This window comes from Artemia sp. Qi Xiang Cuo, chromosome 20, assembly GCF_049724085.1.
Source record: "Artemia sp. Qi Xiang Cuo chromosome 20, ASM4972408v1, whole genome shotgun sequence".
In the NCBI taxonomy this organism is placed as follows: domain Eukaryota; kingdom Metazoa; phylum Arthropoda; class Branchiopoda; order Anostraca; family Artemiidae; genus Artemia; species Artemia sp. Qi Xiang Cuo.
The window spans coordinates 50862166-50880588 of record NC_142813.1 but is presented as its reverse complement, the minus strand read 5'-3'; the positions used below and the strand labels follow the sequence as shown (position 1 = coordinate 50880588).

At 33.8% G+C, this 18423-nt stretch overlaps 1 protein-coding gene across 1 annotated transcript in view; it reads right to left on the bottom strand.

Moving 5' to 3' along the window:
• Nucleotides 1–18423, bottom strand: part of LOC148940329 (exportin-2-like) — a 104469-nt gene that overhangs the window by 10131 nt on the left and 75915 nt on the right. The window contains exons 10-12 of the mRNA XM_089105837.1: nt 15778–16088; nt 13110–13234; nt 1442–1615 (exon numbers count right to left, since the gene is read on the bottom strand). Of these exons, the coding sequence (XP_088961963.1) occupies nt 1442–1615; nt 13110–13234; nt 15778–16088 (610 nt within the window). The remainder of the gene's footprint in view (nt 1–1441; nt 1616–13109; nt 13235–15777; nt 16089–18423) is intronic.

Here is an 18423-nt window from a genome sequence, read left to right as displayed (position 1 = left end):
TTATTTTAGTATTAATTTTGAGAGCGATATCAGATCTTACTTTCTCCCGTGGAGATTGCGATTTATATTTAGTTTTAGGGTTTTTAATTGAATTGTTTGGAGGCAATTGTTTGCTGGTTGCCAAATGGAGGGCCGACACTATATGATGTAATTAACAGTGTCACTGAATGGTTCCTCAACAGGATTACCCTAAAGGGCCAATGTAATATGTATTATGAGACAGAATTTATTTTTTTAAGTATTTGTGAGTGTAAGCAGTTTAAATGTAATGTATTATTAAAACCGATCTGAACTGAATTGAATTAAAATAAATTGAACGACTTGTTATATGTTTTTTCTTTAGACATACCAATAAACTTCAAAGGTGAAGCACATAATGCGCTATGTCAGTCATAAAACTCTAAAAATGGAAAGAACTTCATGACGGATGCCCAACTTTTGGAATAAGCCGTTCCACACATTACTATAATCCAAACACTGTATCATCAATAAATACGTTCGGAAAAGAGCAATGTACACATAATCATACTGCTCATTACTGATCCCCTAATACACCCACAGAAAAAGTCCTAGTTGAAATTACAAAGGAATCCCTGAGTACATAATTCAACCACACAAAGGGACCCAATTTTCACTACTTGGAGTTTCCAAATATATAGAAATTGAAAAGCCTTTCTATAGAGCCAATTCTTTCCTATCCCCAAATGCTTGTGTCTTTTCATAAGAGACGGGTGTTTTGCCTTAAGTTTAAAGGCCTCAAGCCTGTTTCCTAACAATAAGAGAACAAGGAAATATTACCAGTCAGTCTATTTGCCCCAGTTTTATAGATAAATGTTCCGTACATTGAGAAACAATAATTTCTGTTTCATTTCAGTTTGGATTGCGCTCTTTACCATTTGTCTTTTCTTCATTGACTCTTTGTTTGTTATACATTAAATACATTCCAATAATCACACTGGCTACTAGCCAGACCACACACTAAGACCATTCTAAAGCCACTTCAAAGCGAGCTGCAAGATCCTGTTCGTGCTTAAGCAATAAATCTAAGCAAGTCAAAGCAGGTAGTAGAGAAAGAATTTGGCAAAACGAAAATCTCAGTTTTTAACTCAAATCTTCATTACTAGACAATTTTTTTCTACAATTAGTGTACTTTATTTCCAAGTCCGGTATATTTCCAATAGAGAAAATTAAGCCTGTCAAAGTTTGGCAGAGTTAAAAGATATGCGGACTTTGTTTTTAAAAGTAAACCAATTTTTCTAATTGTGCATACTCTATAAATTGATCAAAAGTGGTCCAAATGTCCCTTTCCTAGAAAACTGCTGCCTAGAAATATTCTTTTTCGTAATTCAAATGTCTCTTTACCCCTACAAAAAGCCTGCTAGTAAACCCAATTCCCTAAGGTTTATGCTTACACTGATCTCTGAAAGATACTACTACTTACTTGGAGTCAAATTCATTGATGATTTCAATTAGTTGCTGAGGTGAACGAAGGATAGTAAAATAGTTGAAGAAAACGATCAATCCCTTAACATATTTGTCTGTCTTCTTTGACTGTACCTTGTAACGAGCGATTAGCCATGAGAATATCGTCTTTAAGTGAGGATCCATATATTCCCTGAAAACAAACAAAGGAATTTCAATTTAAAAAAGTTAGCATAACAAGAAGGGGTGCATACTGGCACACACTTCGTATGCCAGCTTTGCATTTGTTTTTTAATATTCCAGTATTATAATGAAGCATCAATCTTCTTCAGTCTTCTTTGAGATTAATTAAAAAAAACTACAAAATAGGTTTTTAAAAAAAATTAAAGAACTCCATTAAACCAAAAATGAAGAAAAATAGAATCGAATTATGTACCAAGCATACAACTACCCCAAATCAGTATCAATAAACAAATATAACCCGAAACAAACAGAAATTAAAATAGGTCAAACTCAAAACAAGCAGAAATTAATATGAGTAGGGTTCTAAACCCCATGCGTTCTAAAAGCTAGAATATGATTTGTATTTCTGAGGGCACATTAAAAATTAATCTGAGTAGGGTTCTAAACCCTATGCTTTCTAAAAAGCTAGAATATAATTTTGTACTTTATTAAAAATTATTTTTTAATGTTTTCGCTTTTATAACCTTAAGAAATCAAAAATTAATTAGGATTTTATGGAATAAATATCAGCATATGTACATTAAACCGACAAATTCATATTTTTTTCAGTAAATTCATTTGAATTTTTTTCAGTTCTTTACTGAAAACGTTTTGACACTAAGAGCTCAAAATCCTATTCTATGGCCAAAAAAATTTATTCATAATTAAATATGTTTCTAAAAATAACCTTGATAGCAGTGGCGTTGTTTCCGGCTGGCAATGATTTGGAGAAAAAATAATTCTATAGCCCATGCTCTTGACTTTTCGGATGGCATGGGCGGATCCAGGATTTTTTTTAGGGGGGGGCGCAAAATAGGTTGATCCGATAAAATTGCGTTAAAAACAAGTTTAATTAAAGCGAACTAGGGTTATTTAATTAAATTACACAACTTTAGACTACACTAGGGGGCGCATACCCCCCTGGAGCCACCACTGTCGGATGGAAATCCATCTTGCCCCCCCTCCTAAAGTGTTGTAGCTACATCCCTGCTTGAGAGCTCTGATTCAACTTTGTAATTCCCAGTAATTTTAACATGACTGCTAATAAGGTAATTTTTAAAATGAGAAGAATTATTATTGTAAGTTAGTCATCTTTCGGGCCTAAATTATTACTAGATACCCACCTATGTATGTATTTATAATTAGTCAGGAAAATGTGTCAAAAACGGTATTAATTTTTTTCTTTTTCATTTTAATTTTTCAATTGTGTTTTTATTCCGCATTCACAGAATTTTCATTCAACATTTTCAAGGGAAATGCTACATTTTCGTCTACATTACTACGGTGCAAAAAAATGAGCAAAGCTAGTTCATTAGATTCGGCGCGTTTTTCGTCTATAAAAGCTTAGACATTAATAATTTGATGAGTCCAAAGACAATCTATCCTTCGGAAAAACTTTAATTGCTTAAACTATTATCTATAGGTTTATGTGTTTTCTCTTGGAAAATTATCCAACTCCATTAAGAATACTCTCTGAGGAAAATTACCCCCTCTCCCAGTCATAGTTGAAAATATTTTTTTAAATTTAATTTCGATTTTTTTTTAATTCATGCCAAGGCTTAACCAAGACATAATGTAACCAAGAACTTGATCTGAATAGGGTTCTAAACCCTATGCTTTCTAAAAGCCCGAATATAATTTGTAATTTACTGAAAAAAAATTCAAATGAATTTACTGAAAAAAATCTGCATTGTCAGTTTAATATACATATGCTGATATTTATTCCTTAAAATCATAATTAATTTTTGATTTCTTAAAGTTATAAAAGTGAAAACATTAAAAAGAATTTTTTTATAAGAATTGCTATATAAGAATTAAAAAGACAAAGAATATTTTTTTTTTTGCCATAGAATAAGATTTTGAGCTCTTAGTATCAAATGTTTTCAGTAGAGCTGAAAAAATTCAAATGAATTTGCTGAAAAATGTATTCATAATTAATTCTATTTCTAAAAATACCCTTCAAAACAGTGGCGTTGTTTCAGGCGGGCAATGATTTGGAGAAAAAGAGATTCTATAGCCCATGCTCTTGACTTTTCGGATTGAGATCCCTCTTGCCCCCCTCCCCCCAATAAAATGTTGGAGCTACATCCCTTCTTGAGAGCTCCGATTCAACTTTGTAAACATGACTGCTAATAAGGTAATTTTTAACATGAGAAGAATTATTATTGTAAGTTAGTTATCTTTCGAGCTTAAATTATTATTACACGCGCACCAATGTATGTATCTATAATTAGTCAAGAAAATGTGTCAAAAACGGTATTAATTTTTTTCTTTTTCATTCTAATTTTTCAATTGTGTTTTTATTCCACATTCACAGAATTTTCATTCAAAATTTTCAAGGGAAATGCTACATTTTCGTCTAAATTACTACGGTGCAAAAAATAAGCAAAGCTAGCTCATTAGATTCGGCGCGTTTTTCGTTTTTAACAGCTTGGACATTGATAATTTGATGAGTCCAAAGACAATCTATCCTTCAGAAATACTTTAATTGCTTAGGCTATTATCTATAGGTTTAGGTGTTTTCTCTTGGAAAATTCTCAAACCCCATTTAGTATACTCCCTGAGGATAATTACGCCCTCTCCCAGTCATAGTTGAAAATACTTTTTTTTAAATTTAATTTTGATTTTTTAAAATTCATGCCCAGGCTTAACCAACACATGATGTAACCAAGACTTAATCTGAATAGGTTTCTAAACACTATGCTTTCTAAAAGCCAGAATATAATTTGTACTTTACTGAAAAATATTCAATTGAATTTACTGTAAAAAATCTGCATTGTCAGTTTAATATACATATGCTGATATTTATTCCTTAAAATCTTAATTAATTTTTGATCCTTAGTTATAAAAGTGACAACATTAAAAGAGTTTTTTTTTAAAGAATTCCTATATAAGAATTAAAAAAAGAAAACATTTTTTTCGGCCATAGAATAGGATTTTGAGCTCTTAGTGTCAAACGTTTTCAGTAAAGAACTGAAAAAAATTCAAATGAATTTACTGAAAAAATATGCATTGTCAGTTTAATGTACATATGCTGATATTTATTCCATAAAATCTTAATTAATTTTTGATTTCGTAAGGTTAAAAAAGTGAAAACATTAAAAAACAAAATTTGAATAAAATACAAAATTACATTCTAGCTTTTAGAAAGCATAGAGTTTAGAACCCTACTTAGATTAGTTTATGCTCGTTTTGAGTTTGACATATTTTAATTTCTGTTTGTTTTGGGTTTCATTTCTTTATTGATACTGATTTGTGGTAGTTGTATGCTTGGTAGATTATTTGATTCTATTTTGTTCATTAAACTGACCATACACATTTTTTCACTAATTCATTTGAATTTTTGTCAGTGAAATACAAATTATATTCTAGCTTTTAGAACGCATGGGGTTTAGAACCCTACTCAGATTAATTTCTGCTTGTTTTGAGTTTGACTTATTTTAATTTCTGTTTGTTTTGGGTTTCATTTTTTTATTGATACCGATTTGTGGTAGTTGTATGCTTGGTAGATTATTTGATTCTATTTTGTTCATTAAACTGACCATAGACATTTTTTCACAAAATTCATTTGAATTTTTTTCAGTAAAATACAAATTATATTCTAGCTTTTAGAACGCATGGGGTTTAGAACCCTACTCAGATTAATTTATGCTTGTTTTGAGTTTGACTTATTTTAATTTCTGTTTGTTTTGGGTTTCATTTTTTTATTGATACTGATTTGTGGCAGTTGTATGCATGGTAGATTATTTGATTCTATTTTGTTCATTAAACTGACAATACACATTTTTTTACTAAATTCATTTGAATTTTTTTTCAGTAAAATACAAATTATATTCTAGCTTTTAGAACGCATGGGGTTTAGAACCCTACTCATATTAATTTCTGCTTGTTTTGAATTTGACTTATTTTAATTTCTGTTTGTTTCGGGTTTCATTTTTTTATTGATAATGATTTGTGGTAGTTGTCTGCTTGGTACATAATTTGATTCTATTTTTGTTCATTTCTGGTTTAATGGAGTTCTTTAATTTTTTGAAAAACTTTTTTGTGGAAAAAGTTTTTTAAATTAATTTCTGTTCGTTTTATTTTGACATAGTCTTTTTCAGGGGGAAAGATAAAGCTTCTTCTAAACTTAAACAACGATCCCTTCCATAAAAACCCTAAATACCCCCTGGGCATAACTTACAAACCTTGCCCCTTATCTGTGGGGTTTGTTTCAGCCCCAAAAGCCAGGTTATATGATATTTAGACTATTTTGAATAGAATGGCTGTCTCAAAATCTCTATTAGATGCATTTTCTATAGATATGACAGTTACCTGAATGCATTCAACCAAGTAAGAGCTCTTCACGCCAGGACCTATTACAAGTGAATGAATTGGTCTAGTTGAACAGTTAATATTAACCGTGATAAATTAGTCTGATGTGAGCTGAACTTATGAACTTTGATATTTGAATTTGAATAAGTTTCTAAAGGATGGGAAAGAGAAAGAAGAAAATGGAAGAATCTCTGAACTTGTCTGCGTCTAGGGCAACGAGTCAAGGTGATGAAGTTTCTATAAAGTCTTTAGCAGAAAGTATCAGTTTGATTTTAGAAACAGTACAAGGAAATACTGCCACCTTAGAATCATTAAAATCTAACATCAAAGCAATTGAAGATTATGTAAACAAATTGGAAGAAATTGTTTCTGAATCGAGTAAAGAAGTAGTGCAGCTGATACCGCGTGTTCAGAATGTTGAATTAGAGACGGCAAGCTTCAAAAATCAAATATCTGTGTTGGCGGAGGAAAATATAGCGCTTAAATCACATATCGACAATATGTCACTTACTCTGATGAAATTGGAAAGTAATGAAAATGATAAACATTTAGTGATGTGGAATGTGAAAGTTCAAGATGAAATAAGAGCACAGGAACTACTGTCTAAACTTGTTATTGAAGGCCTTGATCTCCCAGCCCCAAACCCAGTTAAGTTGGTGGATTTCAGGGAAAATGCCAAATTCTTGAAATTTGAATTGCCATCGAGGTTAATCAGGAATGATATTTTGAAGAACGCCAAGAAACGGATAAACAAAAAAAATTGGAGGATTCGAGAAAATATACCTGACGGATGATGCGCCGAAGTCTGTTCGTGAAGTTCGAAAGAGGTTGCTTCATGTGAAATTAAAATTGCACGATTTTGGAATTGACTCTTGGTCGTCGAAAGGTGTATCCCCCTGCCTAGTTATCAAGCGGCGAGATGGTCCGAGTGAACGACTAACAGTTAGTGAAGGTTTCGCTCTAATTAATTACTGAACTTGAAAGGAAACATGGTAGTCGAATCGCAAATATATATACACGATTTTTTTTTAAGACAAATTGTGTTAATAGGATAGTGGATTATTTTCGATAAATAATGTGAGCATAAGTGTTCGATATTTATTTGGGTTGAAATAAAAAATCTGGTGGGTTCTGTGCGGTTTGATGTATTTGGGTGATATTACTATGATTAAGAATTTATTTAGTGTGAGTTTTAGTGTTTGTAATTTTTTGTGGGAGAGGCATGGGGGGATGGGGGGGGGGTACTCTTTGGCGTGAGATCAGTACATGATAATGGTTAGTCAAGTTCAGAAATCGCTACATCTAGGCTGGAGGAATTGGAAAGAAATTCAGCCCTTTTTAGTAATGTATTCCAAACGCCCCTAGCCCATGATAATAATGAAATTTTAAATTTGTTTTTAGTCCCCCCAAATAAATATTATTTTCTCATAAAATAGTTCATAAGAACCAAAATATGAGGAGAATATCTTTTTGGAACTGTCGTGGATGGAGGAGTGGGCAAGATGCAATTAAAAATTTTTTATTTGAATCTGGTACGGATATTTTTGGAGTTTGTGAAACATTTTTAGATGAAATTTCGGCAAAAAAAAACTAATATTAGTGATTTCCAATTTTTTCACGTATGTAGAACTCAACAAAAGCAAGGTGGTTCAGCAATACTGGTTAAAAATTATATTCCGGCATGACTGAAAGAAGAATTTTTATATTTGAATATGGAGATGATTTTCGAAAGCTGTATTGTTGAATGTTTTCTACCAAATAATGATAAACTTTTAATTGCTGTAATTTATCGTCCTCCCTCATCAAATAAGGCAGATTTTATTGATAAATTTGAAAATATGTTAAGTGTGATATAAAATCTTCGAATGCCGTTTTTAATCCTTGGGGACTTCAATATTGATTTAATGGGATGTCTCCTATCTAGACAGCAAGGAATCGACCGACATGTCCTTCAGTTTTTGGAATGTAACCTTTCTCATGGTATGAACTCAGTATGTTTTATTCCGACACGTATAACAAATTCTTCTTTTTCTCTAATTGATAACATTTTTTCACCTTATCCTTGTGAGGCTACATTCGTGGTTATGGAGGATACATCTGACCATTGTATTTTAATGTCTGACTTCAAAGCGCAAAAGATAGTCAATAAAGAAAATCATATGAAGAGTAGAAACTTTTCACAAGTAAATCTGAATGAATTGAAATCTAATCTTAGCGATGTAGGATGGAGTGAAGTTATTAATGAGAATGACCCCAACATATCTTTAGATATATTTTATTAAATTTTGAATGAACAACTGGACCTTCATTGCCCATTTAAAACTACACACCGGAAAAGAACCTCACCCAAACAACCTTGGATAAGTCCATCACTTCTAAAATCTATCAAGGAAAAAAATAGACTGTATAAGATAAAAATGAAATACCCCTCAGCTCATAATGTACAGCGATTCAGAAATTATAAAAATTTGCTAGTTAAAACTCTCAGAACAAGTGAAAAAATGTATTATGAAGATGCATTTAAAAAATCTGATTCACCTCGGACTACATGGAAATTAATTAAGGAAAAAATTGGAAACAATATTAAAAATCCACACCCTGAAGTGATCATAAATGAAAATGGTGTTGAGTTGAAGGGGAAGGATGTTGTTGCAGAATATTTTTGTCATTATTTTTCTCATATTAGTTCTACCGTTGAACTGGAATCCCCTGAATCTCCATCTCATTCATATAAAGAATATCTCCCTCCATCCGAAAATTCCAGCATGTTCCTGGCCCCTGTCACTTTCGGTGAGTTCCAGAAAGTAATTATGAATCTAAAGAGTGGTAATTCTCTAGGTCTAGATGGGCTCTCCACAAATATTCTGAAAGAACTTGCATGTGTAATCCACGTCCCGTTGCTTCATATTTTAAATGCATCTATGCCATCAGGGATCTTTTCAGAAGTATGAAAATTTGCACGAGTCATTCCAATTCATAAGAAAGGTGATAAGACAGATATAGGTAACTATCGCCCAATAGCTATTCTTTCCCCCATATCTAAGGTTATTGAAAAAATTATTCAAAAAAGAATTGTCTCGTATTTTGATAAAAAGAATTTATCTACTAAAAATCAGTTTGGATTCAGGGCGGGTCATTCTACTGAACAAGCTATTGCAGCGCTAATTTTGGAGATTAATGATTCATTAAATGATGAAAATCATGTATCTACTCTTTTCTATGATATAAAAAAAGGCATTTGATACGCTAAACCATGAAATTTTTTTTGGAGAAAATTAATAATGCAGGTATTAGAGGTAAAGGTCTAGATATAATAAAATCTTTCTTGCATGGTCGAAAAATTCAGGTAGAAGTAAATGGGCACCTGTCAAGCCATATTGTTATTGATGATACTGGAGTCCCCCAGGGATCAGTATTAGAGCCATTACTATTTTTGATTTATATAAATGACCTTTCGAGGTGTTTACCCCAAGATAGTAGTTTATCGGTAATTTTTCCAGATGATACGGCGGTGACAGTAAAAGCTAAAACCCCATCTTTGTTGGCTGAGAAAATGGTGACGGCAATGAATTCTTTGAATAAATGGTTTGCATGTAACTACCTGGCTCCGAACTTTTCTAAAACTGAATTCATGATTTTTCGGCGGTCACAGCGGGCAGTAGATAAAATTACCATAGAAGAGTTAATTGTAAATCAATGTAGGATAAAAAGAGTGTATTCATTTCGTTACCTTGGGATTATTCTTGATGAGCTTTTATCTTTCCGTAAGCATTCTGATTATTTGAGATTGAAACTTGCCCATAACTTACGTTTTATTCATAGAATGAAACATGTACTTCCTTTTTCCACCCTAAAAATTTATATCATCCTCTAATTGAGTCATATTTTAAATATTGCCCTGTAATATGCCTCAACACATTTATGGTCCATCTCCAACCTCTTCAAATAATTCAAAATAAGGCGGTTAGAATCCTGGGTACTTTTGTTCATCGCCCAGTGAGGCTTCAAAATCTTTCAGAAACCCAAACTTTATTTATTTTTCTCAATATTCTTAATCTCAAACAACTGAAAGACCTGCATACAGCAATGTGGTATTATGATATCCAATCTTCGGCAAATTATTTCCATGATCTGGGTATAATTGAGACTCCCATTTCTCCTGCCCACCACGTCCGCTCCAAGAAGTATCGCCTTCCCCCCAATTAAATCTGAAAGAGCTAGATTCTCAATCAGATACCAGATTCCTCACATTGCAAATAAATTTAATTTAATAGATGCGTCCCCAAGATTCAAGAGCCGATTTTCTTTGAAAAAACATATTTCAAAAATTGTTCTTTGCCTGGATGTTGGGATTGGTGAATTTGGATTTTAGTATGAAATTTGTTGTGGTGTTCTCACGCTGGGGTGGCCTCCTCTGTTATCTCCTACCATTTGTGTCTTCTTTTTTTTCTCATTATTGACATGCTTTATTTGTTATTTCGGCATATTTTTTTTATTTTTTTTATGTTTTTGGCCGACACATCGAGCCCTGCTCCCCGTCGGCCAGTTTAGAAAATTATTTATTCATGTAATTTGTTTGTTAAATAAACTTATTCTATTCTATGACGATATTTATTCCTTAAAATCTCAACTAATTTTCGATTTCTTAAAGTTATAAAGGTGAAAACATTCAAAAGAATTTTTATCAATAAAGTAATAATTATATTCTGGCTTTTAGAAAGCATAGGGTTTAGCATTAACCCCTGTTTGCCTTCTGTTTTGTATTAACTTTCCGTCAAAGACTGAAAAGCCATTCTAATCCTTTCATCCTAGGACATGCTGATATCTGATATCTAGTATCAGCTGATATCTAAATAAGCAATGAATTTTTCATTCGTAAAACAAAAGTAAGTTTTAAAATCATAATTAACATATTTATTTTTAAATTTTTCTAGTACAGGGTTGAAGGGGAGTGTCCTCTTCAAAAACATATTTTCAATCAGGAAATCAACTATGCTGAACAAAATGTCTATCTCAAAATTTTGATTGGAGGTGTTTGGGGTAATGATTGGCGTGGGAGGGTGGGCTAGTTGCCCTCCAATAACTTTCGACTATTAAAAAGGGCACTAGCCCTTTGAATTTCAAATCGAATGAGCCTTTTTTGAAGTTTCTACGACAACGCCTTCTATAAAAACCTTATATGCCCCAAAGGGCATAACTTAAAACCCTTGCCCGGGGGGTTGTGGGGGAGTTTCCTCCTAAAAAACATATTTTCTATCTGGAAATCAACTACGCTGAACAAAATAGCTATCTCAAAATTTTGATTGGATGTGTTTGGGGGAATGATGGGCGTGAGAAAGGGGGGGGGGCTAATTGCCCTCCAATCAAGGGGGTAAGGGGGCTTGTTGCCGCCCAATCCCTTTCGACTATTAAAAAGGGTACTAGCCCTTCGAATTTCCAATCGAATGAGCCTGTTTTTAAGTTTCTACGACAACACCTTCTATAAAAACCTTATATGCCCCCGGGCATAACTTAAAACCCTTGCCCTGAGGTTTGTGGGGGAGTGTCCTCCTCGAAAACATATTTTCTATCTGGAAATCAACTATGCTGAACAAAATGGCTATCTCAAAATTTTGATTGGATGTGTTTGGGGGAATGATGGGCGTGGGGAGGGGGGCTAGTTGCCCTCCTATCACTTTGACTATTAAAAAGGGCACTAGCCCTTTGAATTTCCAATCGATTTAGCCTTTTTAAAGTTTCTACGACGACTAATTCCATATGAAGTGCCCAGCTCTAAAGGAAAAAAATAATAAATAATAAATGAAAATAGTACATTGTGCCAACATCGTTCTTATATTTTATTTTTTTTTTTCTTTATTATTGGGACGAGTGCTGTAATTTGTTAATCTTGTATGTTATTTGTGTACATGGCCAAATTTTGGCTTGAAATACACGTTATCTTATCTTATCTTATGCCCTCAGGGCATAACTTAAAACCCTTGCCCTGAGGGTTGTGGGAGAGTGCCCTCCTCAAAAACATATTTTCTATCTGGAAATCAACTACGCTGAACAAAATGGCTATCTCAAAGTTTCAAAATTTTGATTGGATGTGTTTTGGGGAATGATGGGCGGGGGGGAGGGGGCTAGTTGCCCTCCAATCACTTTCGACTATTAAAAAGGGCACTTGCCTTTTGAATTTCCAATCGAATGAGCCTTTTTGAAGTTTCTACGACGACTAATTCCATATGAAGTGCCCAGCTCTAAAGGAAAACAATAAGAAATAAAAATAGTACATTGTGCCAACATTGTTCTTATATGCCCTCAGGGCATAACTTAAAACCCTGGCCTTGAGAGTTGTGGGGGAGTGTCCTTCTCAAAAACATATTTTCTATCTGGAAATAAACTACGCTCAACAAAATGGCTATCTTAAAATTTTGATCTGATGTGTTTGGGGGAATGATGTGCCTGGGGGGCTCCAATCACTTTCGACTATTGAAAAGGGTAGTAGCCCTTTGAATTTCCAATCGAATGAGCCTATTTTGAAGTTTCTATGACAACGCCTTCTATAAAAACCTTATATGCCCCCAGGGCATAACTTAAAACCCTTGCCCTGAAGGTATTGGGGGAGTGTCCTCCTCAAAACATATTTTCTATCTGGAAATCAACTACGCTGAACAAAATGGTTATCTCAAAATTTTGCTTGGATGTGTTTGGGGGAATAATGGGCGTGGGTGGAGGGGGGGCTAATTGCCCTCCAATTACTTTCGACTATTAAAAAGGACACTAGCCACCCCAATTTCCAATCGACTGAGCCCTTTTCAAAGTTTCTACGACAACTCCTTCGATACGAAGTGCCTGTTGAAGAAAGAAGAAGAAAAAAAAAACACATTGTGGCCACATCGTTCTTTACTTAGGCAATGCTAGTGCGCTGCCTATGTTATCTTGCAGGTGGGTTCCTTTACCTTTTAACTAATCAATCACTATGTTTAAAGCACAAAATAGAAGGTTCCATTTCTACTAAATTTTGTAAGGTTTCAGAAACTCTATGGAGGTAGAATACATGACGAAATCGGAAAGTGAATTTTTTATAGCAAGTAGAAGACTTTCTACTCCACAATCCAAAAAGATTGTGGAGAGAGACAAAAGATGTGAAGAGAGACAAAATGACTTACTTGGGAATTTTGGCCAAAACAGTTTTCAAGAGATTTAAGCCATATTGGCTTAAATCTGGCTGGCTTGGAGTCTGGTCATGCTCTTGCCAAGAAACCAGATCAGAGATCCTTCGCAGGAGCTGCTCCTGGAAATAGAAAATAAGAGATTTGATTACAGGTACTATTTCGTTTTTAATTACTGGTTTTATTAGCATGATACGTGATTTAAAAAGAAAAAAAAATATGAAAAAACCTGATAATTCACAGCGGCATAGGAAAAGATAGCTTTCAGAGCTGAGGTAACTTACATTCAGAGAAGAATAAGTTGTTTTTTACTTAGCGACGCAATAAGTAGATTACAAACAACAAATCAATTTTAATAAATATTAACGTAAAACCTTAACGCACACAACTGAAAACAAATAACAAAAAGAGGCCTCAAGACATTACCCTAATCCTTAAAAAGGCATTACCCTCCTACTCCCTCCACCCTCCTCCCTAAAAAGACCTAATTGCAAAAAAACTTAATACTATATTAGCACCTTGCATTTTACTGAATTTATAAAGGCACATTCTAGTTCCCTATTGTTCTTCTTGTTTTGATGTTTATGATGGGAAGGCAGTTTGATCTTCGTCAGTATTTATGTTTTCTTTATGGGGAGCAGTTGACCAATGATATCGTTTATTTCATTTGTTTAGGCAAAAAATACGCTAATATTATCAACCGACTAAAATTCTAAAAATTTTGCAGAATTGAAAATCTTATTCTCAAGTCTTTCAGATTCAGATTACACTTAAATACCCTGAAAGAAGAGCCCTTTGCTAATACATTACAATTAAAAACATGACGCAATATCACTTTGGAATTATGGAGAAAATTAACTTAGGTTTTTTTTTTTTGGGGGGGGGTGGTTGTTTTTTTTTTTTTACGTTGAATCCTTGATGATGTAGAAAATTTTATTTTATTGCTTATTGTCGGGCGATAGGAGGATCGCTGTTTCGTGTGGACTGTCGGTGAGTTGACTTCTTTTCCTTATAGATTTATAAATTAGACATTGTTTAGTATTGTTTAAGCCAAGTTTTAATATTAGTGTTTTATTCTATGTCGTTTCCCAAATAACGGGCCATTGAGCCCTTTGGGATATTGTTTTTGTTATTGTTATTTATGGAAATAAATGGAACTTGAACTGAACTTGAACATATGATAGAAATTTACAGTTTACCTTGGAAATTCAACTTGGAAATAGAATATCGTTCCTAGATGTGTTAATTATTCGTAGCAGAAATAAACTGGATTTTACTATTTACAAAAAAAATCAACACAAAACAATAGATATCTTCATTTTAATCAAACCACCCCCACAAGTTAAAATAGCTGTTGTAATATCTCTTGTCAGTCGTGCCCTAAACATTTGCTCTAATTCCAACATCACAAGAGATCTAAACTTTATTAGGGATATAGTTTTTGGAAATGGGTATCCCATTTTACTAATTAATAATACAATTAGCCGTAGACTGAAAAGACACTCCCGTAAAATCAATGGTATTTTACCATGCAAGAATCACGATAAGTACTTAAATATAATCTACCTTCCATACATCCAAAAAATCACTACGAATTAAAAAATAATAATCTGTATGTAGTATTTACTATAATTTCAAAATCATGAATTTCCCAATCTCTGGTAAAGATAAAACCCCAGTTACTCTCCAAAGAGGGGTCTATCAAATACCATGTGACTGTGGTAAATGCTATGTAGGTAGAACTCACCAGAATTTAGAGAAACGCCTACAACGGCATAAAGATGATATCACCAAAGCTTTATATTCTAATATTGCTAATGTTTCCTTTTATTCTGCTTTAAACATCCATGTATTTGAAAACCCCAGCCACAAAATAGGCTGTTCGAGAAGCAGTTGAAATCAGACATATAATATTTTTTTAAATAGAGACCTGGAGGAATACTCACTAAATACTCAATACACAAATTTAATTAAAAACAATCTTAAAAATGTAAAAAAAAACTAGTGGACATTAACACAGAACCAGTCACAAATAGACCTTTGAAGTTAGCTGCCGAAAGGCAAGATTAGCAGTGAAAGCTTGTGTTTTTAATTATTTTTCTTTCATTTTAACGAATTTCCTTGTTTTACCTCACCTTATTTATCATTCCTGGTTGAATTTCACTAAAGTAAGGATGCTGGGGCTGTTTTAAAATTTTCATTTTAGTTTTAATGGTTGCATGTTATTGTAAGTCTCTTTTCCTTTATTTATTTATTTTTTTGCTGAGGATGGTCCTTGGACATAGGTTATAGAATTCCACTGTCTTGCAAAAAGAGTTCCCTATTGTTCTTCTTGTTTTGATGTTTATTATCGAACAGTAAACAAAGAAACAAAACAAAATTCACAAAGACAAACAAACAAAAATACAACACAATAATTAAAAAAAAAAGAAAAAAAGTTATGAACCAAAAATACATGAATTTACGTACTGGAAATTCCCGATTGGAATGCAAAACTCCCGGCAGTACCACATCCCTACTATTTATACTACTGTTTTCCTTTATGATAAATTTATTATAATGATATTATTTATGATAAATTCAGCAACAAGGAAAAGTCTGATAATGGAAAGATAAAGAGTTAACATGAAAATATAGGAAACAAAAGTGAAAATCATGTACTTACTAGTTGACCCCTTCGAGCACATATTTCTTTACTGTTCAGCTTTAAGTAGGCTTGAATAAGCCTAGCAAGACCAAAAACGTTGGCAGAACTTTTCCATAGATGTTGATATGATAATAGACGAGGAAACAAATCCATGTACAAATCTTGAAGTAACACATCCCCAATGACGGGGGCAGTTTCATCATTTGGATTCCAAGACTGCCAGTTAGGCATGAGTAGCTCAACTTTAGGTACTATCAGCTGATTATCAGCTGCATGTTTACGCTGCTCTAAAAACAGTGCCAACACTTGGAATACAAATGTCATTAAATCTGAAAAAAGTACATGCCAAAATCGGAATTTACAAAATAGCTTGTTTAGAATTGCATGGCGTTCATTCATAAATATAAGACGCTTAGCGATTAATACATGGTGTTTAGTCACTATGGCATCACGTTTCGTCACTAACATGCTGAGTATGTTTCAAGATTCAAACAAGTGATCTATCTTTAAGTAGGATCATTTCAGGTTAGATTACACCTTCAGAATCAAAAGTTCTATAATTTGCTTTACAAGCTTCCATTTCTCGTCCTGCACTTTTTTGTACACGTGAGTTTTCTATTCAGAACAAAGAACTCGATTTGTAGAGGTAGAATATTCACTTGATAGAAATGGGGGGGGGGGCTGGCAAACGGAGAAAAAGCCTTTTCATTGTCACCATGCCAAATATTTGTATAGTATATTATTATGGTCGGCTTCTGTGTTTGATTGGCTTCTATAGCCACTTGTATTGGTGAGTGCTACATGCGATGGAGAGGCGAAGGCACCAAAGATAGGGGAGGGGTATTTGAAGGGACAAATTTATCCAAGTGGACTGGGAAGAATTTTCCTGGGCCCTGTCAGGCTCAAAGGTTGTTTTTGATGGAGTATATTACTTACCACCTTTACTTTACATCCCCTAGTCATTAAAACAGGTTTTTAGCAAGGTCCAATAACATTTAAAAAGCTTCAACACATTCTACCTTCAATCATTTTTCCAGATTCTACCATCAATCATTTTTCCTAATACAAATGCTATAAGCAAAATTAATTCAGAAAATATTAGTGTGCATAATTGCACACCAATGGATTCGATTTAATATACTTTGACAAAACCATATTGTAGTCTTTTAGGTGGTTGAAAAAAAAAAAAACTCACATTGCAGTCAATACAGATGCACTGGTAATTTCTTTAGCCGGCCTAGCAACCTTGTTGAATCTGAATCATATTGTTTTAGTGTTTCTCAATGCCCCCCTATTTGGAGGGGGTATCTGCCCCCTTTCAAAGTTTATACGACTACCCTTCCTATAAAAGCCTTATACAGTCGACTCTCGCTAACTCGAAATTCACGGGGCCACAATTTTTTTTCATCGTTACGTATAGTTCGACTTCCGCATAGTTCGAGCTGTAGAGGCAAACTAGCACTCAAGATTTACCGGTAAGTTTCGAAACTTACTCTTACCGAATAATTTGCTGGTAAATTTGGTAAGTTACCACATAAGTGGTAAGTTTCAAATACTCATGAATTTAAAAGAAAATATTCTCTCTTCTCTGAAAGATTGAAAAGAAAAAAAAAAATTTTTTTTGCATCATTTTATTTGTTTATTTCTTACTTCATTTACACGGGAGGAAATTCTAAAAATTGCACTTTAGGCTTTAGATAATTCTTTTTAAAAGATAATCAAAGATAAACAAGAGCTGCTGTAACTGCTGCTCCTCCTCCTCATCTGGCGCATATTCAAAAGCTATGTCTGGCAGGTCATCTTCCACCAGACCATTTCCACTATCACGTGGCAGTGAACTATTGATAAAAAGACATGATGGCAGTGTGAACATCCCTTCCATCCCTTCACGTCGATTTCGAAGCATTTTTGAAGCTGCATGGCTATGCTCATTTTTTTTTGCTATTGATTGACATACCGACCATGAGAATTTTGTTCGCTGTTTCATGCTTTATGTGGTTTCTACCCTAGGTCTGTACTAGTCCATAACCTGAACAGAGTCTGATGCAGGATGCGCCGGGAACACAAATTGTTGAGATTTTTACAGCCACTCCCGTAAGCACCAATTTCGCAAAAAAAGAAACATCAACCCACCAACAAGCTGCTGATTCGACAGTCTTTGCAGTATCAAAGTACAATGATTTGGAAAATGGACCACTTTTGGAGATGTAGCTACAGAGTTCTGTGTTCAAGACCCCGACTAAGTCAGCTTCAGATCTTTCGTTAACTGATTCACCAACCTTCCAAAATTGGTAGAAAAATTTGGCAAGCTCAGTGATTCGACTTACTGCATCCGTAAACTCATCTGCTGATAGTTTTGCCAAAAAGTGCAATCTGCTTTTCTTTAAGGACAACTTAAGCCATATGATGAGACCCGACAAATGATATGACCTTAAAGATATTATTGACACAGTGGTCTAAGCTTTTCATAGTATCTCAGACAAGTAGATTCAAAATGTGAGGGATACACCCAATGGTTTGATGGTGGGGATATTTTAGCTTCAATAACGAGGTATAAAGTTCATTTACACTAGGATTATCAGGACAAATGGCGTCAATCCCTATCATTGCATTCCTGTCTCTAGTCATATCAGGGCAGGAAACTTTAGAAACTCGTTCCAGTTC